The sequence below is a fragment of the Chiloscyllium punctatum genome, chromosome 7, assembly GCF_047496795.1.
Source record: "Chiloscyllium punctatum isolate Juve2018m chromosome 7, sChiPun1.3, whole genome shotgun sequence".
In the NCBI taxonomy this organism is placed as follows: Eukaryota; Metazoa; Chordata; class Chondrichthyes; order Orectolobiformes; family Hemiscylliidae; genus Chiloscyllium; species Chiloscyllium punctatum.
In genome coordinates, this window is record NC_092745.1 from 129,327,221 (window position 1) to 129,352,999 (window position 25,779).

Sequence of the window (25,779 nt, forward strand, 5' to 3'; positions counted from 1 at the left end):
TGCTTTAAGTACTTGAAACCAAACACCACCAAATCAGAGAGAATTAAAAGGAGATGTTTTCCAGCCTTTTGCCATTGCTGGGCTCTGCCTGTGACATGGGGAATGCTGGGAGCTGTAGTCATTCACTCTGACTGTAACACTGGGCCCAAGGGCAGGCGTGACTACAACTCCCAGGGGGCAGCAGACTGCCCAGGTATCCTTTGATTGACAGCTGGCTGAGGGGAGTGGGGGGGAGAGAGAGAGAGAGAGAGAGAGAGAGAGAGAGAGAGAGAGAAACAGAAACAGAACCATGGGATTGAGACAAGGTGGGTGTGAGGACATCTGATAGGGTAGAGGGCTCTGCTTTTCACCTGTCTTCAAACACAGTCGTTGCTAACAAACGGTTGCATTTCTAGGCCAAAGTTGTTTACATCCAGTATTTGTTTTTTAAAAAGCGCAATATTTGCCTTCATCTACCTGCATTGACTGCAAGGTTATATGTTGCATTTAGTGTGAGAGAACTCAAACATCCTAAGATAAGATTTTGGCTCGAGAATCCTTCAGTTAAATGTTTGTTATGCTGCAATTGTTTTTGTGAGCAGTGTACTCTTGGCCTGTGTTTGTAGCATTTGCTGCAGTAATTCTAATGTCTTTCCTCCTCCACACCACTCCCACCTCTCTCTCTTTCCCCTTCCTGCTGTGTTGTTATAGTTGTGACTGTTTTGAGTTTGATTTTATGTCTATTTTTATTTTGCTGAAGATTGTGCTGTTGCTGCTGAGAGAGCCATTCATTGAGTGCATGGTCTGTGATCGCTGTCTCTTGCTTGGAGATGTTAGTGCACTGATTAAATTAAGCCTCAGCCTTTTCATTTTATTTCTGACTGTGTTGTAAATCTGAGCTTCTTGAAATGATGCCTTCTTGCACCGAGGTGCGTATTATATTTTGTATTTTTCCAGTCTGATCGTGCCCCTCGTAAGAAAATTTAATTTGTGAAAAGGGATGAAATGTAGACAGACTCGTTACCATGGATATGGAAAAGCTAACACATTTGTGGCCATTCTTCTGCAAATAGGCAGTCACGACAGGGAAAAATGATTTAACGTTTCCATAATCTGAGAGTTATCTGTTGATTTATGCTTCGAGTTGTTCTTTTTAATCCCAGTTTTCCATCTTTCCTTTAATTCCCCTTTTTATTTGCTTTTGGAAGAGCTTTGTCCTGCTGGTAAATGGTTTTGCTGAGGTGCAGATTTGTTTCCATTTACTTTAAGTCCGTTATCTTTAACCTTACTGTGTAATTGTCAATTAAAACCGAGGATGACTTTGGGGGGGGGTGCATGCCTTCAGTCAGTGACATTTGGAATTCCATACCCGAGGAATATTAAGAATTTCAGGACTGAAACGGGTAGATCTTTGCAAGACAATATCATTTAAGGGAGGTGGTGCTTAAAAATATAGGCCAGTGGTGATACCGCTGGCACGGTGGCTTAGTGGTTAGCACTGCTGCCTCACAGCGCCAGGGACCTGGGTTCGATTCCAACCTCGGGTGACTGTGCAAACTCCACACAGACGTTCTCCCTGTGTCTGTGTGGGTTTCCTCTGGGTGATCCGGTTTCCTCCCACCATCCAAAGATGTGCAGGTTGGGTGAATTAGCCTTGCTAAATTGCCTGTAGTGTTCAGGGATGTGTAGGTGAGGTGTATTGGTCAGGGGAAACGTAGAGTAATAGGGTAGTAGAATGGGTCTGAGTGGGTTAGTCTTCGGAGGGTCAGTGTGGACTTGTTGGGTCAAATGGCCTGTTTCCACACTGTAGGGATTCTATTGAGTGATACAATTGGACAGCAAAGCAGACTGAATAGGCTGGTTGGCCTCCTGTTGTTAATGCTGACCAGGCAGAACGGGTCATTGTGGAATTGCATTGTGTGACACATCATTGGGGCATAGATCCTATCCTAATGACAGAGCTAGGAGCTTTGAGACTGCTCTGCCCTTCAGCAAGATCACGGCTAGTTTTCTACCTCAACACTCTGTTTTTCCCTACGCTGTTCCTCTATCCTTGATATCTTAAAACATCAAGGTATCTATAAGGCTCTCGGGCAGTGTTGTAGAACAGAGAGACCTAGGGGTTCAGTTGCGTAATTCTTTTGAAGTTTGTGTCACGTATAGACAGGGTGGTTACGAAGGCATTTAGCATGCCTGCTTTCATCGCTCAGACATATGAACATAGGAGTTGGGTCATTATGTTAAGGTTGTAGTACAGGATGTTGGTGAGGCTTCTGGAATACTGTCTCCCATTCTGGTCATCCTGATAAAGGAAGGCTATTATTTAACTGGAGAGGTTTCAGAAGAGATGAACCTAGATGTTTGAATTATAAGGTGAGGCTGGATAGGCTGGGACTTTTTTTCACTGGAGCGAAGGAAGTTGAGAGGTGACCTTATGGAGGATTATAAAATCATATGGGCTATTGGAAAAGTGAATGTCAGGTATTTTCCTTCCCGGGGTGGGGGGGGGAGGGATACCAAGGCTAGCGGACTCTTTTTTTTAAAGAGAGAGGAGAAAGATTTTAAAAAGATGTACGGTCAATTTTTTTTTGTGTGGAATGAACTTCCAGAAGGAGCGATGGATGCAGGTACTGTTTACAACATTTAAAAGACATTTGGATAAGTACATGGATAAGAAATGTTTAGAGGGATATAGCCAAGCATTGGCAGGTGGGGCTAGTTTAGTTTGGGATTATGTCCGGCATGGACCGGTTGGACTATAGAGTCTGTTTCTGCTCTGAAGGACTCTATGGATGTACTGTATACCTGAACTGATGCAGTCCTCTGAATTCTAAACATTCACTACACTTCAAGTGAAGACATGTCTCCTCATGTTAGTTGTCATTGTGAATGATCAGCTATGATCATAATGAATGGTGGTGCACACTCAAAGGGCTGAATGGCCTACTCCTGCACCTATTGTCTATTGTCATTGTCTGTCCATTTTCCTGAGGTTTTGTCCTCTAGTTCTAGACTCTAGCCAGCCAGGGGAACTATCCTTACTGCACCTAGCCCATCTAGTACTGTTGGAATTCTCTCTGTTTGAATGGAATCACCTCTGATTCTGCTAAACTCTAAAGATTGCAGGCCCAGTCTCCTCAGCTCAGTCCCAGTAATCCCAGGTAGCAGACTGGCGAACCTTCGGTGCCCTCCGTCAGTGATGTGTCTTGCCTTGGGTAAGGTGACCATGACTGTGTGCACAATACTCCAGTTGTAGTCTCCCCGAGGCTCTCTGCAATTGAAACTGGGCTTCGCTACACCCATACTCTCATTCTGTACCGATTCTATTAGGGGGAGGAAGTGAGGACAGGAGACTAAGTTGGTTGGTCAGCCATGATCATATTGGATGGCAGAGCAGCCCTGAAGGGCCGAATGGCTGCCTCCTGCTCCTATGTTTCAACGTTTCAGTAAAAGCCAACATTTTCCACTTGTCTTTCCGTTGCTTTTTGCACTTATTTCTGAGTTTTCATTGACTCTGATCAAGGAGACCCTGGTTCCTCTGGACATGAGTGTTTTCACAAGCTCTAGCCGTTTAAGGAATTCTCATTGGGGGCTGTTTAGCTCGGTTGGCTGATGTCCAATGCAGACTGATGCGAACAGCGTGGGTTCAAGTCCTGCACCCACCTGAGGTTAACATGAAGGACTGTCCTCCTCAACTGCTTCCCTTGCCTGAGGCATGGTGACTGTCAGGTTAGACCTCCCACTGATCATATCTAGAGAGCTGTTTGCTTTGGGTGCTATCTGCAGTGCGCACACTCACTCACTGAACCTGCGTGGATCCCTTTAAAACCTCACCATTCACAATCCCACCTTCATTTCAGGAAGAAACCCAGAAATATTTTATTAAATTGGAATGAACATCCAAATTGTTGATATAGATTGTGAACAGCTGGAATCCAAATACGGTCCCTTGGGCTACCCCCCTCTGGGGATGGGCAAAATGCCCATATCCCCTGAATGAATGAAAAGATACCTTTAGTCTGCCAAACTGATAATGAGTTATTTATTCCTCCTGTCTGTTTTCTGTCTGTTAACCACTTCTCAGCCCATGCCAGTTAATCACTTGTGTTCTGATTTTGCCCACTCACCTCTTTTGGGGAAACTTAACAAAAGCTTTGGAAAATCAGAAGACAATACATTCACTGGTTTTCCCCTGGTCTGTTCTGCTGGTTAAATCCTCAATAAACTCTCATGATTTCCCATCCATGGATCCATGTTGACCCTGCCAGTGCTCCCACTGCTTTTGAAGTGTGGAGAGAGAGCGCACCCTTTTTAACAGACTCCGCTATTGATGTCAGGCTGATAGCTCTGCTGTTCCCTACTTTGTCTCTCTGTCAGGCAATCAGCAGCACTAAGAGGAACGGGTGGAAGGAGAACATCAAGAAAGACAGGCAGTCCCATCCAGTCTTTTCCAGGGCTCTGCAGTACAGCCAGGGATGGGTTATAAATGCTGGCCTTGCCACCTATGCCCATATTACATAAAAGAATAAAAAGTACTTCGAAAGCCAAGATTACCGGTTAGCCATTTGGCAAGGAGCTGCTGATGGAACTTTGGGAATGACCGTTTTTAAAAAGCACTTTTAAAAATAGTAAGGGCATCTCTTAGCACTTCACCAGAAAAGTCTTAAATAAATTTGACACCAACCGTAGGAGGAAATATTAGGTTTGGTGACCAAAGTTTCTGTCAAAGAGCTAGGCCTTAAGGATTGTCTTCGGAATCACTGAATTGTTGCAGTACAGGAGGAGGCTATTCAGCCCATCAAGCCTGCACTGCCTTTATTACCCAATCTCCTGTCTTTTCCCCATATCCCTATGCATCATTTCTATCCAAATAACAATCCAGTGCCCCTCTTGGAATGCCGCAGGTGAACTTGCCTCCAGCACATTTCCAGACAGTGCCCTTCATGCCCTAACTACTCACTGGGCGAAAAGGTTTCCCTCACTCCACTTTTGATGCATTTGCAAATCAGTCTAAATAGAGTCATAGAGATGTACAGCATGGAAACAGACCCTTCGATCAAACCCGTCCATGCCGACCAGATATCCCAAACCAGTCTAGTCCCACCTGCCAGCACCTGGCCCATATCCTCCAAACTCTTCCTATTCATATATCCATCCAAATGCCTCTTAAATGTTGCAATTGTACCAGCCTCCACCACATCCTCTGACAGCTCATTCCATACACGTACCACCCTCTGTGTGAAAACGTTGCCACTTAGTTCTTTTTTATATCTTCCCTCTCACCCTAAACCTTTGCCCAATAGTTCTGGAAAATGTGCGTCCTTCTGTTCCTTTTACGAGCAGAATCATTTTCTGTATCCAGCCCCCCTCGTGGTTGTGAAAACCTCGATCAGATTGCCTCTCAGCCGTCTCCTCTCCAGGGAGAATAGTCCCAACCTCTTCAATCTATCGACATCACCGAAACTTCTCACTCCTGGAATCGTTCTTGTAAACCGTGTCTGTACTCTGTGCGTTTTGGGAGGAAAAACAAAAGAGCAGACTGTTTATTTAAAGAGGGGAAAAAAAAACTGTAGGAAGCTGAAATAGAAAGGGACTTTGTGGAACTTGTGTACAAAACACAAAGTGAGCACACGGGCAATAGTAACCAGGGCAACCGATGGGATGTGGGTCCTTATTTCAAGTGAGTTGGTGTATCATGGTAGGGAAGGCTTACTGCAACTGTATAAGATGCTCGATGAGACCATATCAGGAGGACTGAGGACAGCTCTGGTCTCTTGTTTAAGGAAAGATGTTATTTCACTGGAGGCAGTTCAGAGAAGCTTCACTATGATGACCCCTGGGATGGAGGGATTGCGTTACGAGCAAAAGTTAAACAGGTTGGGACTCGACTCCCTGGAGTCTCGAAGAATGAGAGATGATCTCATTGAAACATAGAGGATTCTTAAAGGTCTTGACAAAGTTAGAAACTGAAAGAGTTGTAGATGCTGTAAATCGGAAGCAAAAACAGAAATTGCTGGAAAAGCTCAGCAGGTTTGGCAGCGTCTGTGGAGAGAAATTAGAGTTAACGTTTCAGATCTGAGGGAGGGTCACCGGACCCGAAATGTTAGCTCTGATTTCTCTTCACAGATGCTGCCAGACCTGCTGAGCTTTTCCAGCAATTTCTTTCAATATTGAGAGATTTTAGATTTTTTTTTAGATTTTAGATTACTTACAGTGTGGAAACAGGCCCTTCGGCCCAACAAGTCCACACCGCCCCGCCGAAGCGTAACCCACCCATACCCTTACATCTACATCTACATTTACCCCTTACCTAACACTATGGGCAATTTAGCATGGCCAATTCACCTGGCCTGCACATCTTTGGACTGTGGGAGGAAACCGGAGCATCCGGAGGAAACCCACGCAGACACGGGGAGAATGTGCAAACTCCACACAGTCAGTCGCCTGAGGCGGGAATTGAACCCGGGTCTCAGGCGCTGTGAGGCAGCAGTGCTAACCACTGTGCCACCGTGCCGCCCAATGCATTATTAATATCTTTCCTATAAATGTAGCATGTACAGCATGTACTCCAGCTGAGGTTAGGAGGGGAGTGAGGGCATGGAGAGGGTTGTGTGCAGCAGTTGATCCCAATGAGTGATGTCAGATAATGCACGCTGGATCTATACAGATTTTTGCAATATCAGGGAGTTGACGGTGATACTGAGTTGACACTTGGGAGAGGAGTTGAGGCCTGGGGCAGATTAACCATGATCTTATTGGATGATGAGGAAGGCTTGAGGGGCTGAATGGCCTACTCCTGCTCCCATTCCATATGTTGTTCTGTAGGAGCTGAAGAGTCCCATAGATACAGCTCCTTCCCCTTGCCAATCCCATGGTATCGATCGTTGCAATGCAGAAGAGGCTGTCAAGTCTGAACTGGTGGTTTCCTCTGCCTGAATAACCCTGGTTAATCTAATCACATCACATTCGCAGTTAGTCATCCTGAATGGGAAAAGTGCCAAGAATTCAATGCTCTCCAGATCCGTTCCTGTGCAGTTGTTATGGTGATGCTTTCATCAAATTGAGCTTTCCTCTTTTAAAGGAGAAAGGGTGGCTCAGTGGTTACCATCCTACTTGGCTACAGTCAAGCGTAAGAAGGGTATAATTACGTTGCTCGGTGTAATAGCTGAAGCACCACCCAGTACAAAGAATATAGAGGAAGGAAATTACCAAGAAGTGCAAACGTCAAAGTCGTTATGATGGAGCACTTCATTCACCTTTATACCCGGATAGTGTAGTGTAAGGGATGAGCTTTTCTAGGCTGTATTCGGGAGAATTTTCTGCAGCGATGTGTGTCCAGTCCGATAAGAAAGGAGGCACAACCAAACTTAGATCTTTGGAATGAAGTGGGCCAAATGGATCAAGTGGCGGTGAGCGAGGTTTTAGGGAACAGTGATCATTGTATTAAAAGATTTAGGACAATGGCATCGGTCAGTTCAGAGTAAGGGTAATGAGTAAGTGAGGTCTGCAGATGCTGGAGATCAGAGTTGAGAGTGTGGTGCTGGAAAAACAGAGCAGGTCAGGCAGCATCCGAAGAGTAGGAGAATTGACATTTCGGGCGTAAGCCCTTCATCAGGAGGGATTATGCCTGAAACATTGATTCTCCTGCTCCTTGGCTGCTGCCTGACTTGCTGTTCTTTTCCAGCACCACACTTCCGACTCAGAAGTGAGCAGACTTGAATGGAAGAGCTGGGCTAGACAGACTGCAGGCAAAGGTCAGAGACAAAAAGACACTGAACAGTGATGTAACTTCAGAGATGAGATAGGCACAGACAGCGTGTATTCCATGTAAATATTCCATTACAAGTAAATTAAGGCAATCACGAGGAGCAGAAGGACTGATGACACAGATTTATTGTTATGGTCAAACAAACAAGAGGCCACATGACAGACTGGGACGCTGTTCGGAGGGTTGGTGTGGACTAGGGCCCAACTAATGCGGTGTGTTTGAATTTTCAAAAGGTTTGGACAAGGTCCATCATAAGTTTGTGGGCAAAGTTAAAGCACATGGAACAGGGATGATATATTGGCATGGAATGAGAATGCTGACAGACAGGAGACTGGTAGTAAGAATCAACAGGCCTTCTCCTGAGTGGCAGGCAGTGATGAGTGGTGTGCCTCAGGGATCAGTGCTTAAGCCTCAGCTGTTTATGCCCTGGGTGAGGGAACCAAAGACAACATTTCCAAGTATTCTGATGGCACCAAACGGGGTAGGATTGTGAAGAGGATGCAGGAGGCTTCAGGGTGATTTAGACAGGTAAGTAGAGCGGGCAGATGCCTGAAAGGTATAGTACGATGTGGCTAAATGTGAAATTCTTTGTTCAAGCTGAAATTTGTAAAGGATGTTTGTGGCCACCCAGTTCACCCGAGGGAAGTTGGTAGTCCGATTTTTGATGCTTCCTGTGTATTGCAACGCTCCTGATGACTGGGAGTTGATTTATTTGGACTGTGTTTGGTGTTGATTCCATATATTTTTTTCTATTGTATATATTGGGTTTTATTTTTGGTTACTTGGATCTTTATATGGGGGGGGATGGAGGGGGAAGCTGGTTACAGGATACTATGAGGGGGGTGTTGGGGGAACTGGTTAGAAGGATACTATCGTAGTGTGTGGGGCGTTGCTGGTTACAGGGGGCTGTTATGGTGGGGGTTACCTGGATACAGGGGGCTGTTATGGTGGGGGGGGGAGGTTACCTGGTTACAGGGGGCTGTTATGGTTGGGGGGGGGAGGTTACCTGGTTACAGGGGGCTGTTATGGTTGGGGGGGGAGGTTACCTGGTTACAGGGGGCTGTTATGGTTGGGGGTTACCTGGATACAGGGGGCTGTTATGGTGGGGGGGGAATTACCTGGTTATAGGGGGCTGTTTTGGTGGGGGGTGTTACCTGGTTATAGGGGGCTGTTATGGTGGGGGAGGGGTTACCTGGTTACAGGGGGCTGTTATGGTTGGGGGGGGGTTACCTGGTTATAGGGGGCTGTTATGGTGGGGAGGGGGTTACCTGGGTACAGGGGACTGTTATGGTTGGGGGGGGGTTACCTGGTTATAGGGGGCTGTTTTGGTGGGGGGTGTTACCTGGTTATAGGGGGCTGTTATGGTGGGGGAGGGGTTACCTGGTTACAGGGGGCTGTTATGGTTGGGGGGGGTTACCTGGATACAGGGGGCTGTTATGGTGGGGGGGGGAGGTTACCTGGTTACAGGGGGCTGTTATGGTTGGGGGGGGAGGTTACCTGGTTACAGGGGGCTGTTATGGTTGGGGGGGGAGGTTACCTGGTTACAGGGGGCTGTTATGGTTGGGGGTTACCTGGATACAGGGGGCTGTTATGGTGGGGGGGGAATTACCTGGTTATAGGGGGCTGTTTTGGTGGGGGGTGTTACCTGGTTATAGGGGGCTGTTATGGTGGGGGAGGGGTTACCTGGTTACAGGGGGCTGTTATGGTTGGGGGGGGTTACCTGGTTATAGGGGGCTGTTATGGTGGGGAGGGGGTTACCTGGGTACAGGGGACTGTTATGGTTGGGGGGGGGTTACCTGGTTATAGGGGGCTGTTTTGGTGGGGGGTGTTACCTGGTTATAGGGGGCTGTTATGGTGGGGGAGGGGTTACCTGGTTACAGGGGGCTGTTATGGTTGGGGGGGGTTACCTGGTTATAGGGGGCTGTTATGGTGGGGAGGGGGTTACCTGGGTACAGGGGACTGTTATGGTGGGAGATTACCTGGTTACAGGGGACTGTTATGGTGGGGGGGGGGGTTACCTGGTTACACTGGGAGAGGGCTCACCTTCAGGAGTCATGCACAGTTTTTTTTTTCCAGTGACAAGCACTGCCCCTTCACCTCAAAGGGCAATGCTGTGTGATCAAAACCATGTATATTTATATATATTTTTTTAATCAATCTCTTGTTTTTTTTTCTTTTTTTTATTTAACCCCCACACTACTGCCTAAGTGCGGTAGTGATTATTTTTTCCCCAGCACCCATGGTGTGTGTGTGCATGTGTGAGACACAGTGAAAGACACAAAGTGCACGAATCTTTATTCAATTTCCACCACCAGGAAGATATGAAAAACACCCAAGTGGCCAGTGACAACCACTGCCCTTCACATCAAAAGGCAATGCTGTGTGAGATGCACAGTTTTTAAATGAACCTGTTCGCATTGTCATTGGACATTGCGTGTGCCTCTCCTTAATCCTCACAGAAGGACCCCTCCAGACTGCCTCGGGTTCAAGGGGGAGCCCGGGATGTTCCGGAATGTTGTGAGCCGTTTTGGTCTCCTTATCTATGGGAAGATGTTGTGGCGATGGAGGGAGGTTGACCAGATTGATTCCTGACCAATGACTGGATTGGTTAGGGTTATATTCACCAGAGTTTGGAGGAATGAGGGGGATCTCATCGAAACCTATAAAATTCTAACGGGCTAGACAGGATAAAGCAGGATGTTTCCAATGACTAGGGAGTCTAAAACCAGGGGTCACAGTTTAGGGATATGGGGTAGGCCATTAAGGACTGAGATGAAGACAAATGTCTTCACTCAGTGTGGGGACCCTGTGGAATTCTCTGCCACAGAAAGTGATTGAGGTCAAAAAAACGTTAAGGAGTTGGATACAGTTCTTGGGACTACAGGGATCAAAGTGTATGGGAACTGGGGACTGAATTGGTTGATCAGCCATGATCATATTGAAGGCGAAAATGGGGACTGCAGATGCTGGAGATCAGAGTCAAGATTAGAGTGGTGCTGGAAAAGCACAGCAGGTCAGACAGCATCTGAGGAGCAGGAAAATCTGATTTGCCCAAAACGTTGATTTTCCTGCTCGGATGCTGCCTAACCTGCTGTGCTTTTCCAGTGCCACTCTAATCTACGATCATATTGAATGTGATCCTATCGATCTAAAGTTTGCAAGGTTCAAAATTACAAATGGAATTTCATTAGTTTGTATCAGCAGTGTCTCTGGGCGGGAATCCTACTTTGGATTCAGGGATTGGGAATTGAAATTCAAATCCCAGTCCAGAGATCTGAGCTCAGAATCCTGGCTGATGTACCAGTGCAGGGCTGACGGAGTACTGCAGTGCCAGAGATGCTGTCAGATGAACTGTTACAATTGCCTTTTCAGCTAGACACATAAGATTGCAGAGGTTCTGTTTCATTTTGAGAGCAGGAGGATGCCCTCAATGTCCTTGCTAACATTGACCTCTCACCCATCCTTGCACACACTTCCTGTATGTTAGTCATAGAGTCGCACAGCGCCGACATAGATCCTTCGGCCCAACTCGTCCATACTGGCCAGGTTTCGCAAACTGAGCAAGCCCCATTTGCCTGTGTTTGGCCCCTGTCCCTCTGAACCTTCCCTGTTCGTGTACCTCTCCAAATGTCTTTCAAATGTTATAACTTTACCTGCACCTACCACTTCCTCTGGCAGCTCGTTCCTTACACTCACCACCCACTTTGTGAAGTCAGTCAATAACCAGCTTCAACATGCTTTATCTCTGGTTTTGTGAAATGTGTGATTCAGTTGCAAGGTCTTTGTTCATTTTACTCTGAGCAGTGCACAGTTCATATGCACATCTGGGGCATTGTGGGTGACGGTTTGGAAATGTGAGTGCATATCGCTGTGAACCTGAGAGAAACAGGCGGCAGAGAGTTACAGTGACTCCTGGCTCTTGAGAATCTTGTATTTCCATTGCAGGGATACACGAGGACTCGGAAAGAGGAAGCAATTGAAGCGAATGCTTTGTTAATTAACCCTCCGGCAGCTGCAGCCTCTCCTGACAGCGAGTGTATGGAAGCAGAACTAAAGGATATCGAAGAATGGCACAGTACTCCAGGTTGGAGTTTTTATTTTGTGTGTGTGTGTGTGTGTGTGTGTGTGTGTGTGTGTGTGTGGCTGTGAATGGGAGGGGCAGCTGGATAGAATCCCAATTGGTTCTGCTCTCTTGTGTGTTCAAATCCCACTTCCCCATGGAGCACTCGAGCAGACTGCTGCATTCTGCTGGCATTTCAGTGCCAGGGTGAGGGAGTACCACACTGCTGAGAGTGCCCTTTCTGGGATGAGCTATTGAAATGAATACTGGATTAGTGGTGCTGGAAGAGCACAGCAGTTCAGGCAGCATCCAAGGAGCAGCGAAATCGACGTTTCGGGTAAAAGCCCTTCATCAGGAATGAATGAAAGCCCTCAGTGCTTGAGTCATGTGAGTCGCACAGTATGGAAACAGACCCTTCAGGTTAACCTATCCATACCAGCCAAGTTTGCCAAACTAAGCCAATCCCTTTGGCCTGCGTTTGGTGCATTGTATCCAATGGTTCTTAACTGGGAAATAAAGAAAGGCAGGAGTTAATCCGGTGTTCCAGTCAACATTCCTTCTCTGAGTAACCCCATCAAAAACAGATCAACTGATTGATTGCCCAGGAGCAGTCAGCGATGCTACAATTCCACAATTAGTTGTACATTTCTTTCCTTCCACCTCTCTCCTGTCTAAGCCCTGAACCCGTACCTTTCCCTACATCTCCCTCCATGCTCTCTCTCCAGGTTTACCTTGTCTGTAAACTCCCACCCCATTCTCATGAACCTCCTGGTTACCCGGTATTCCCTCCTGGTGGCTGAGTTGACTACATTAGCAAGTAGGGGCATTACCACTCTGAGTAAAGTACCTGCCTCTAACATATGTTTTAAATCTATCACCCCCTCAATTTGTAGTTAAACCCCCTCGTACAAAATGAGGAAAAAGACTCTCACTGTTTACCCTATCTAATCCTCTGATCATCTTGTATGTCTCTATCAAATCCCCCCTTAGCCGCCGCCTTTCCAATGAGAACAGACCCAAATCTCTCAGCCTTTCCTCATAAGATCTTCCCTCCAGACCAGGCAACATCCTGGTAAATCCCCTCTGCACCTTTTCTAATGCTTTCACATCCTTCCCAAAATATGGGGACTAGAACTGTGTACAATATTCCAAGTGTGGCCGCACCAGCGTTTTGTATAGTTGCAGCATGATATTGTGGGTCCGGAACTCAATTCTTCTACCTCTAAAACCTAACACACCATATGCCGCCTTAACAGCACTATCAACCTGGGTGGCAACTTTCAGAGATCTATGTACATGTACTCCAAGCTACCTCTGCACATCCACACTACCAAAAATCTTTCCATTGACTCAGTATTCTGCCTTCCTGTTATTCTTCCCAAAGTGCACCACCTCACATTTAGCAGTATTGAATTCCATTTGCCACCTCTCAGCTCAATACTGCAGTTTATCCAAGTCCCCCTGCAACTTGCAACATTCTTCCACACAGTCTACTACTCCACCGTGTGTCATCTGCAAACTTACTAACCCATCCACTGATTCCGGCGTCTAAGTCATTTATAAAAACAGATTCTTGTTGCACACCACTAGTAACAGGACACCAGGCTGAATATTTTCCATTAACCACCACTCACTGCCTTCTTTCAGAAAGCCAGTTTCTAATCCAAACTGCTAAATCACCCTCCATTCCATGCCTCTGCATTTTCTCCAATACTGGATTAGTGGTGCTGGAAGAGCACAGCAGTTCAGGCAGCATCCAACGAGCAGCGAAATTTTCTCCAACAGCCTACCATGTGGAACCTTGAAGGCTTTACTGAAGTCCGTACACCACATCAACTGCCCTACCCTCATCTAAATGGTTGGTCACCTTCTCAAAAAACTGAGGTTTGTGAGACATGACCTGCCCTTAACAAAACCATGTTGACTATCTGAAATCAAATTTTGTTTGCTAGATGTTTATAAATCCTATCTCTTTTAATCCTTTCCTACAACAGATGTGAGGCTCACTGGTCTATAATTACCTGGGTCATCTCCTCTCCTGCCCTTCTTGAACAAGGGCACAACATTTGCAATCCTCTACTCCTCTGGTACTAAACCTATAGACAATGATAACTCAGGCTCCGCCATCTCCTCCCCAGCTTCTCAGAGAATCTCCTTCTCGAATTGATGACACCTCTTCCTTACTAACCTCGATCTTTTCTAGTCTAATATCTTGCATCTCATTCTCCTCTACAATATTCTCCTTTTCCTGTGTGAAAACCGATGAGAAATATTTGCTAAGCACCTCTCCAATCTCCACAGGGTCCACACAACTTCCCGCTTCTGTCTTTGGCTCTATTCCTACCCTTGTCATCCATTTATTCCTCCCTCACATACCTATAGAAAGCTTTAGGGTTCTCCTTTTTTCTACCTGGTAAAGACTGCTCATGTCCTCTCTTTGCTCCTCTTAACTCTCTCTTTAAGTCCTTCCTAGCTGATCTGTAACTCTCCATCACCTCATCTGAACCATCTTGTCTCATCATCCCATGAACCTCCACCTTCTGCTGAACAACAGATTCAATTTCTTTAGTAAACCACGGTTCCCTTCCCTTATCACTTCCTCCCTGCCTGACAGGGACATACCGATCATGGACGTGCAATATCTGTTCCTTAAACCAGCTCCACATTTTGATTGTCCCCATCCCCTGCATTTTGCTACACCATTCTATACGTCCAGAGTCTTTCCTAAAAAACCTTGTACAATTTTGGCAAAACTTTCTATTTTATAGCCCAATCCTTTTGAATTAGCATCCAGCATTCTGTTCCTCTTCCCCATTACCTGCTGACCTGCTAGTTTCTGACATGTGTACACACACAGTCATAGAGATTACAACATGGAAACAGACCCTTTGGTCCAACCCGTCCATGCCGACCAGATATCCCAACCCAATCTAGTCCCACCTGCCAGCACCCGGCCCATATCCCTTCAAACCCTTCCTGTTCATAAACCCATCCAAATGCCTTTTAAATGCTGTAATTGTACCAGTTCCTCTGGCAGCTCATTCCATACACGTACCACCCTCTGCGTAAAAAGGTTTCCCCTGATGGCTCTTTCATATCTTTTCCCCTCTCACCCTAAACCTATGCCCTCTAGTTCTGGACTTCCCCCCAACCGAGGGAAGACTTTGTCTATTTATCCTATCCCTGCCCCTCATGATTTTGTAAACCTCTATAAGGTCACCCCTCAGCCTCTGACGCTCCAGGGAAAACAGCCCCAGCCTGTTCAGCCTCTCCCTATAGCTCAAATCCTCCAACTCTGGCAACATCCTTGTAAATCTTTTTTGAACCCTTTCAAGTTTCACAACATCCTTCTAATAGGAAGGAGACTAGAATTGCATGCACTACTCTAACAGTGGCCTAACCAATGTCCTGTACAGCCGCAACATGACCTCCCAACTCCTGTACTCAATACTCTGACCAATAAAGGAAAGCATACCAAAAGCTGCCTTCACTATCCTATCTACCTGTGACTCCACTTTCAAGGAGCTATGAACCTGCACTCCAAGGTCTCTTTGTTCAGCAACACTCCCTAGGACCTTACCATTAAGTGTATAAGTTCTGCTAAGATTTGCTTTCCCAAAATGCAACACCTTGCATTTATCTAAATTAAACTCCATCTGCCACTCCTCAGTCCATTGGTCCATCTGGTCCAGATCCTGTTGTAACCCTCTTCACTGTCCACTACACCTCCAATTTTGGTGCCATCTGCAAACTGACTAACTGTACCTCTTATGCTCGCATCACTTATGTAAATGATGAAAAGTAGTGGACCCACAACCGATCCAGTCTGAAAAACAACCCTGCACCACTACCCTCTGTCTTCTACCTTTGAGCCAGTTTTGCACCCAAATGGCAAGTTCTCCCTGTATTCCATGAGATCTAACCTTGCTAATCAGTCTCCCATGGGGAACCTTGTCGAACACCTTACTGAAGCCTATGTAGATCACATCTACCACTCTGCCCTCATCAATCCTCTTCGTTACTTCTTCCAAAAACTCAATCAAGTTTGTGAGAAATGGTTTCCCACCCACAAAGCCATGTTGACTATCCCAAGTCAGCCTTTCCAAATAAATGTACATCCTGTCCCTCAGAATTCACTGCAACCACTAACCCACCTCAGACATCAGGCTCCCTGGTCTCTAATTCCCTGCAAATCCTTATGTGCTACAGTTTTCTCTGTCTTCATCCATTTGAATAATATTTATCTCCTCTTCCCGTCAAAATGCATGACCTCACATGTTCCCACGCTATTATTCCATCTGCTGAGTTTTTGTCCATTCATTTAAGTTGTCTATGACCTTCTGTGTCTTCTGTCTTCCTCAGCACTTGCCTTCCCACCCAGTTTTGTGTCATTTGCAAACTTGGCTATGGTACATTAACCTTCCTCTTCAATAAATGTTGGAAATAATTGTGGCTCCAGCGCTAGTTAGAAGGTTCCTTCCTGAAAATGTTCCCTCACTGAAACTCCATGCATTCTGTTAGTTAGCCAGTCACCTATCCATGTTCATATCCTGCCTACAACACCGTGGACCTGTTTCTTAGTAAGTAGACTGATATGTGATAATTAGATTCATAGCACATGGAAACAGACCCTTTGGTCCCACTAGTTCACACTGACCGAGTTTCCCAAACTAAACTAGTCCCGCTGGAGTGCAATTGGCCATATCTCTCCAAACCTTTCCTATTCATGTACTTATCCAAATGTCTTTCAAACATTGTCACTGTACCCACATCCAACACTTGCTCTGGCAGTGCATTCCACCCATTAACCACTCTCTGTAAAAACTGTTCCCCCTCTTGTCGTTTTTAAAGTGGTTAGCACTGCTGCCTCACACCACCAGGGACCCGCATTTGATTCCACCTTCGGGTGACTGTCTGTGCGGAGTTTGCACATTCTCCCAGTGTCTGTGTGGGTTTCCTCCCACAGTCCAAAGATGTGAAGGTTAGGTTCATTGGCTGAGCTAAATTTCCGATAGTGTCCAGGATGTGCATTTTAGGTGGGTTAGTCATGGGGATTGAAGGGTTACAGGGATAGGGTAGTGGGAGTGGTTCTGGGATGGATGCTTTTCAGAGAGTCAGTGAGGACTTGATGGGCTGAATGCACACCATATGGGTTCCATGATTCTTAAAAAAATGCATCCCTAATTTTGAACTCCTCTATAGTAGGGGGAGCTTTGCTATTCACCTTATAAAAGCCCCTCATGATTTTCCCAACTTCTATAAGGTCACTCATACTGATCCTACGCTCCAGTAAACAAAGATCCTGCTTATCCAACCTCTTGTTATAACACAAACCCTCTATTCTTGGCCTCGTAAATCTTTTCTGAACCGTCTCCAGTTTAATAATAATCTCCCTATAACAGGGCAACCAAAACTGCACACAGTATTCCAGAAGTGGCCTCACCAAAATCCTGTACAACCTCAATATGACATCCCAACTCTCCTATGCTCAAAGGACTGAGCAATGAAGGTAAGCGTGCAAAATGCTGCCTTAACCACCCTGTCTACCGGTGACGCAAACTTCAAAGAATTATGTACCTGAGCCCCAGGTCCTTCTGTTTTACAACACTCCCAGGGCCCTACCATTAACTGCATAAGTCCTGCCCTTGTTTGTTCTACCAAAATGCAACCCCTCACATTTATCCAAATTAAACTTAAATTAAGGCTGTGATGGTTGCACCAAGGTGTTTAGGAATGGATTGGAGTGACTGGTGTCAAGAGTTGTAAGAAAGGTTTCCAACTGATACTTGCCTAGTTCTGCGTCACTGACATTGACTGTTATGAATTTCTCAGAATACCCTGACATTTTGTAAGATCACAGGCTATAGCTCCAACACTCTGTATTTGGGACATTTAAGTGGTCTAGTTGCATATTTAAATTAAAAGCTAATTTTAAATCAACAGAGTCATAGAGATGTACAGCATGGAAACAGACCCTTCGGTCCAACCCGTCCATGCTGACCAGATATCCCAACCCAATCTAGTCCCACCTGCTAGCATCCGGCCCATATCCCTCCAAACCCTTCCTATTCATATACCCATCCAAATGCTTCTTAAATGTTGCAAGTGTACCAGCCTCCACCACTTCCTCTGTCAGCTCATTCCATACTCGTACCACCCTTAGTGTGAAAAAGTTGCCCTTTAGGTCTCTTTTATATCTTTCCCCTCTCACCCTAAACCTATGCCCTCTAGTTCTGGACTCTCTGACCCCAGGGAGAAGACTTTGTCTATTTATCTTATCTGTGCCCCTCATGATTTTGTAAACCTCTATAAGGTTACCCCTCAGCCTCCGATGCTCCAGGGAAAACAGCCCCAGTCTGTTCAGCCTCTTCCTATAGCTCAAATCCTCCAACCTTGGCAACATCCTTGTAAATAATTCATAGGACAGTATATTCTTGTAAAATGTATGAGTGAATTTTTTAAATATTACAGTCTGAAGGATGACCACAGAGTTAACTTTCAGTAGTTCTGAGGAAAGATTAATTCGAACAGCCAAGGCTAAGACCAAATGTGACACATGCATTCACATTCATGGGAGAGTTTGATAAGGGAATAATAAATGGACAAAGGAAAATTAAAACCACTGCAATGGATGAAGGGAGATGTTAGAAGATTTTTGTTTAAATGCACAAGGTTGCTTAATGTGAAATACTAAAATAAAAGGACAGCACAAAGGCTCAGTGGTTAGCAGTGCTGCATCACAGTGCCAGGGACCCAGGTTCGATTCCACCCTCTGTTTACTGTCTGTGTGGAGTTTGGACATTTTCCCTGTGTCTGCGTGCGTTTCCTCTGGGTGCTACGGTCCAAAGATGTGCAGGTTAGGTGGATTGGCCTTGGGAATTCCAGATATGGGGTGGGATGCTCTTCAGAGGGTCGGTGTGGCCTCGATGGGCCGAATGACCTGCTTCCACACTGTCTGGATTCGATAACTCTATAACCAACAAAATACTGGGTGGAAACAGAATCCACAATAATTTTAAAAGTGGATAAGTCTATAAAAATGGAACATCTAAATAATGTATACAGGAAATGCGACAAAGTGGATAGTTGTTCACTCAGGTGACTGGTGAATGGCCTCCTCCTACCCTGCACCATTGTATAATTCCATCTCTTGAATCTCAAATTTACTAAAATTCCTGAGATTGTGAAATTTCTAACAATGCAGTTCTGTTACTGGATTATCAATTAAGGAGACAGAGGCATGTCAAACAGAAATTTCACACACAATATTGCTTATTGGCATTCAGCTAGATTACTAATTCAATTTCTCATTTATAGATTACCCCTTGGGAAGCTATTTTGCTATGTACCTGATATCCCTTAGTGCGCTGGTTTCATTGCAATAGTCCGGAACACTGTTTCCATATTTACATAGTTATACTTCAGTGTAGTTAGATGAAAATCACTTTATTCTACCTTTCAAAAGAACTATAAATTAATTAAATGCCTTTTGGAAATCTAAATATATTTTGTCCACTGCTTCCCCTTCATCCTGCTTGTTGCTCCTCAAATAATTTAAATACATTTTCAGTATTGTTTCCCCTTCACGACCCCATGCTGACCCAGCCAGATTATGTTATATATTTAAAAATGCCTTTATAATCGATTCCTACATTTTCCCAATGACAGATGTTAAGCTAACTGGTATATAGTTAATATTTTTTAATCTCCTTTCCATTTTGAATACATTGTCAGTTTTCTAATCCTCTGGAACCTTTCCAGGATTCTAGGATTTTTGAATGATTCCTCCGCTATCTCTAGCTACTTCCTTTAAAATTTTAGGGCACATTCCACCAGATCTAGGGGTGTGCTGACCTTGAACCTCATTAGTCTTCCTAGTATCTTTTCTCTAGAAATAGTTATTATCTTTAACTTCTCTTCCTTTCATTAAAAAAAAATGTTGCAATGGTATTTGTGAAGTATTTATCCAATTCCTCTGCCATTTCCTGGTTCCATATTATAATGTCCCCAGCCTTGTTGTCTAAGGGGCTCATGATCACTTTGTCCTCTCTCATTTTGCATATTTAAAGAAGCTCTTGCTGTCTATTTTGATATTATTGTTAGTTTACACCCAAAGTTTATTTTCCTTTTGTTGTCAGTTTTGCATTGCTTCTTAAACTTTCCCAAAGCTCTGGTTTGCCATTAATCTTTGTCACATTGGTATTTTACTTTTTCAATTTGATGCCACCCTCTACACACTTCACTGGCTAACCCTGATCTCCTTCCCAGAATCTTCCTTCCTATATCTTTGTTGTTAACTATGACCTTTCACCTTTTCTCCCTGCTTTGACTCAAATTGCTGCTTTTTTTTAGTGTTTGTATACTCTGTCCCTTCATGTCTCACTTGAATAACGTTATTCAAGTAGCTGTTCTGGAATACTGCCATATCGTTTTGCATTATGTATCCTCTCTCTAAACCTCAGCCCTCTAATTAGCTTACAGCATTCTCTATGCCTCTAGTTAAACAATTCACCAGTCTCCCACACTGTTCAAGTGAAGTTAGACCCACCATAAATGTCCCCCTCTTTCTCCCCCCCCTCCCCCAACCCCCCCAGCCCAGTACCAGTACCAGTACCAGTACCATTCTGCCCACACCCATCCCTGTGCCCACATATTTATCTTGTTGACTACCCGATTTGACTTTGCCCATGACTCGGCTAGTAATACTGAGATTTTGACCATGGAAGTTCTGCATTTTAGTTAACTGCTAACTGTTCAGAGTCTTTTGGCAAAGCCTCATTTCCAATCCCGTCCATCGATTCACCCCACGTGATATCAAGAAATGGTTGGAGGCACTTTGGGTGCTGCAAAGGCTATGGGCATTGACAACGTTCTGATAATTGCACCGAAGATTTGTGCTCCATAATGTGTCCGCAACCCTAACCAAGCTGCTCCAGTACACTTACAACACTGACATCTACCCAGTCATGTGGAAAACTGCCCAGGTATGTCCTGTACACACAAAGCAGGACAAATCCAACCCAGTCAATTACAGCATCATCAGTCCATTCTTGATCATCATTTGCATCTGTATAGCAATACTGGATTAGTGGTGCTGGAAGAGCACAGCAGTTCAGGCAGCATCCAACGAGCAGCGAAATCTGCCTGTTGGGTGCTGCCAGAACTGCTGTGCTCTTCCAGCACCACTAATCCAGTATTTGCTTTCCAGCATCTGCAGTCATTGTTTTTACCTCTGTATAGCAATACCCTGCTCAGTGATGTCCAGTTTGGGTTACACCAGGACCACTCAGCTCCTGACCTCATGACAGCCTTGATTCAATCATGGGTGAATGGTTTTGCCATCACTGAATTGCCCACTGTTAAAGTCCTGGGGTTTTTTTGTTGAGCAGAAACTCAATTGAACTCCCCACTTAAACACAGTGTCTGCAAAAGCTGGTCAGAGGTTGGGAATCCTGCAATGAGTAACTCGCCTCCTGACTCCCAAAGCCTGTTCACCATCTACAAAGCACAAGTCAGGAGTGTGATGGAATACTCCCCACGTGCCTGGATGGGTCCAAAACACTCATGAAACTTGACACCATCCAGGACAAATCAGCCCACTTGATTGGCACCACATTCACAAACATCCAAACAATCATCGGTGAAAGTCCCCACTTCTGATCTTTATGCTGGAGGAAAGGTCATTGATGAAGCAGCTGGTAATGGTTGGGTCTAGGGGGTTACCCTGAGGTAAGCTTGTAGAGTTATCCTGGAGCTGAGATGACTGATCTCCAACAACCACAACCGTCTTCTTATACGTCAGGTATAATTCTAACCACCTCCCCCCCCCCCCAGTACACATGGATTCCAGTTTTGCTAAGGCTCCTTGATGGCACACTCTTATCAATTCCTGCCTTGATCTTACTCTCCTGACTTGAGCTCTTCTGTCTGTATTTGGATGAAAACTGGACTCGAATCATGCCATGAAAGAATACAGGAATTCAATTTTATTGCTCTGCCTGCTTCTCAGGAGTTGGAACTGGTAGCACAGCCCTAGTCAACTCTTATGTTTCAATTTAGAAAGGTCTAGTCTCTTCCTGATAGTAAGCGTCTTTTTGTGTGGGGAGTATTCCTTCACATTCCTGCCTTGTGTCTTGTAAATGATGGATAGGCTTATTTGGGAGTTACTCATCAGAGTTTCCAGCTTCTGACTTGATCTTGTAGTTCCAGCCTCTGAAACTCGTCAATGTTCCTTGTGTTACCAGTGAACTTTGAAGGTGACTGGTGTGTAAGGAAACCTATCAGGAATAAGCAAGGTGCAATGAAAGCACGGAAGTGTTTGCTCAGCTGATCCGATTTTGGAAGTGTTGGCTTAGGGAAGAATGTTGGGCTTTGGGCAAGTTTAGTTTCGAACATGGGACTTGAATCTGAAATTTTAACATACACGTTCATTATTTCAGGTATTGCGTGTCTCCTTACAGCATGGTGTGTTTTTATTTCATTAGAATTCCGAGGTCTGCTTGCTGCTTTGATCCTTCTTGGAATTCTTCAGTGGGGTATTTCACATCCTCCTGAACAGACAGCGCTGTGAGGCTCCCTATCTCCCCATATTCACTTTGACTGCCTTTTTAAACCCAATTTCTCTGCGTCTGTATCTTCAGAGTACCGAGTTGTTCATTTAGATATTGACTGTTCCAGCTAATGGGAAAACAGTGTGGAGATGAGAATTCAGGAAATGTTCATTTGAGTTATGAAGGCATTACTTGTCAAAGTTAGGTGGCAATTCTGCAGGCCAATTATGAGCCTTGCTTCGTATAGGTCTGGACAACACTCCCATCTTCATTCCATCTCCATAACCTTTACTTAGAGTTGTAGAGCTGTACAGCATGGAAACTGACCCTTCGGTCCAACTTGTCCATGCTGACCAGATATCCTATCCTAATCTAATCCCTTTTGCCAGCACTTGGCCCATATCTCTCAGAAACCCTTCCTATTTATAGGCACATCCAGATGCCTTTTAAATGCTGTAATTGTACCAGACTCCACCACTTCCTCTGGCAGTACATTCCATACACGTTCCATCTTCTGTGTGAAAAAGTTGCCCATTTAGGTTCCTTTTAAGCTTTTCCCCTCTCACCTTAACCTATGCCCCTCTAGTTCTGGACTCCCCCACTGCAGGGAAAAGATCCTGTTTATTTATCCTATCCATGCCCCTCAAGATTTTATAAACCTCTGTAAGGTCACCCCTCAGCATCCGACGCTCCAGGGAAAACAGCGCCGGTCTATTCAGCATCTCCTTCTACTCAAACCCTCCAACCCTGGCAACATCCTTGTAAATCTTTTCTGAACCCTTTCAAGTGTCACAACATCCTTCTGATCGGGAGGAGACCAGAAATACACACAATATTCCAACAGCGGCCGAACCAATGTCCTTTACTACTTGTGGTCTTCAGGTTCAGGTCAGGCAGTGAGCTCTGATCTTGACCTGTGCCTTAACTCTTGACAGCTTGTATTGATTAACGCTTGTTGAAAAATGTGGTGCTGGAAAAACACAGCAGGCCAGGCAGCATCTGAGGAGCAGGAGAATCGACGTTTCGGGCATAAGCCCTTCTTCCCAAGTCGCAACCCACTGTGTGAACAATTACACGATTACATTCTAATTGGTTTAAGCTGGTTAATTAGTTTCCCTCTGAGCCCCCTACCATCTTGACTTGGAAACATATTGCCATTCCTTTAGTGTCACCGGGTCAATTCCCAGCTGCAGTGGACACACATCTCTCCCTGCTTTAATAGATGTGTATTTTGTGGGGGTGGGGTGAGGAGGATGTTGGGGTAGTATGAGGAGGGGATGGGGGGGGGGGGGGGGGTGACTTTGCAGAGGAGATTCACTCGGATGTTACCTGGGCTGGTTGGATGGACTGGGGTGGTTTTCCTTTGAGCAGGGAATGGGATGGAAGGCGATGGCCGAGTGGTATTTTCATTAGCCTGTTAATCGAAAAATCCAGATAAGGTTCTGGGGACCTGGGTTCGAATCACGCATGGCAGACAAATGAATTTGAACTCAATAAAAATCTGGAATGTGATCATGAATCCTTTGTCGATTATTGTATCTGGTTCACTAATGTCCTTTTAGGGAAGGAAACTTACCTGGTCTGGCCGACATGTGACTCCAGACCCACAGCAATATAGTTGACTCTTAACTACCCCCAGGGCAATTAGGGATGGGTAAAAAATGGTGCCTATCCAGCAATACCCTTATCCCATGAATGAATTTTAAAAAAGGGGGGAGGGATCTGATTAAGGTGTACAAATGATGGGGGTAGATAGGGAGAAACTTCTCCCTTTTTAGTAGAGGGGTCAGTAACCAGTTTTATGATAAGGAGCAGGAGGGTGAGATGGAGTTTGAGAAAACTCTTTCCATCCAGAGGATGATGAATGACTGGAACCTACTGCCTAAAAGGAAAGTGGAGGCAGGAAACCCCCTGCCTTCAGATGAACACTTGAAATGCCCTCTTTGCATTTTGGTCAAGAGTCAAAAGCTGGAAAGTGTGTTTGGAGTAGATGGATGTTTGATGGCCAGTGCAGACACAATGGGCTAAGGGCCTCTTTCTGTGCTGGTAAAACCCCAAAGACTCTGAAACCAATTGGTGTGAAACAACAAGGGCACTGGAGAATACCAGTTACCAAAACACTGAAAGTTGCAACTCCAGTCAACGAACTTTCAATAAAAAAATTTGTGCCAGAGTTTATTTCCAAACATCCGGAATTAAAAAGTAGTGAACTTATCTTAAAGCACTCTTGAGCCTTGTTTGGGCACTCTCTTTGGATACTGTACACACTTGCAGAACATTTACAAGGATGGTACCAGCCATTTGTAGTTCTACTTTTAAGAATAAGTAAATAAGGAGAATTTCTACATGAGGGCAATAGAAAAACAACTGGAATCCAACTAAAGCCAACCCGTACAATTACAGTTCAATTAGTCAACTCTGTCAAGTGGTGGAAGGAGCATAGGAGTTTGATGGGTGATCTTAGAAAGCTTTATAAAACCATGAGGGGCACAAATAAGGTGAATATCAAAGGTCTTTTCCCTAGGGTGGGGGAGTTCAAAACTAGGGGGCACATTTCTTAAGTTGAGAGGAGGCAGCTTTAAAAAGGACACGAGTGAGCAACTTTTTTATACAGGAGTGATTTATTTGTTGAATGATCTGCCAAAGGAAGTGATAGATGCAGGTGCAGATTGGATTACTTCCAGATTAGATTAGATTATTTACAGTGTGGAAACAGGCCCTTCGGCCCAACAAGTCCACACCGACCCGCCGAAGCGCAACCCACCCATACCCCTAACCTAACACTACGGGCAATTTAGCATTGCCAATTCACCTGACCTGCACATCTTTGGACTGTGGGAGGAAACCGGAGCACCCGTAGGAAACCCACGCAGACACTGGGAGAACGTAGTTACATTTAAAAGATGTTTGGATAAGTATGTGAATATGAAAGGTTTGGAGGGATATGGGCCAATTGCGGGCAGGTGGGAGTTGTTGAGTTTGGGATTATGGTCGGTGTGGGCTAGTTGAACCGAAGGGTCTGTTTCCATGCAGTATGACTCTATGGCCAATAATGTGCTCTCTAATCCTCTGTTTTTGTCCTGGAAAACCATTCCAGACCTCATTTTAGTTTTGGGCAAAAGAGCTGAACTGTAAATGTGGGATTCAAGGCAACATTTAACCCAGTGTGGCATAAGAACAAAAGCGTGGAGCTGGAGTAGGCCATTTACCTCCCTGAGCCTGCCCCATTATTTAATACAAAAATGACTGATCTCATTTTGGCTCCGATTCCACTCTCCATGATCCTTTAACCCCTTTCTAATTAAAATTCCATCTATCTGTCTCCTCAAATTTACTGAATGTCCTGGCATCTACTGCACAATGGGGGAGTGAATTCCACAGATTCATGACCCCTTCAGTGAAGTAATTTCTCCTCATCTCTG

At 45.1% G+C, this 25,779-nt stretch overlaps 1 protein-coding gene across 4 annotated transcripts in view; it reads left to right on the plus strand.

Annotated features, from left to right (window-relative positions):
* Positions 1 to 264: 264 nt before the first annotated feature.
* Positions 265 to 25,779, plus strand: part of samd13 (sterile alpha motif domain containing 13) — a 98,931-nt gene continuing 73,416 nt past the window's right edge. Inside the window, exons 1-2 of one of the 4 annotated variants that reach the window (XM_072574819.1) lie at positions 265 to 305; positions 11,693 to 11,831. In XM_072574819.1, coding sequence (XP_072430920.1) covers positions 11,786 to 11,831 — 46 coding nt within the window. In that variant the 5' untranslated portion in view covers positions 265 to 305; positions 11,693 to 11,785. Of the gene's footprint in view, positions 306 to 727; positions 909 to 8,253; positions 8,276 to 11,692; positions 11,832 to 25,779 lie in introns of those variants that run through there. The other 3 variants (XM_072574821.1, XM_072574818.1, XM_072574820.1) reach the window with 3 other exon arrangements.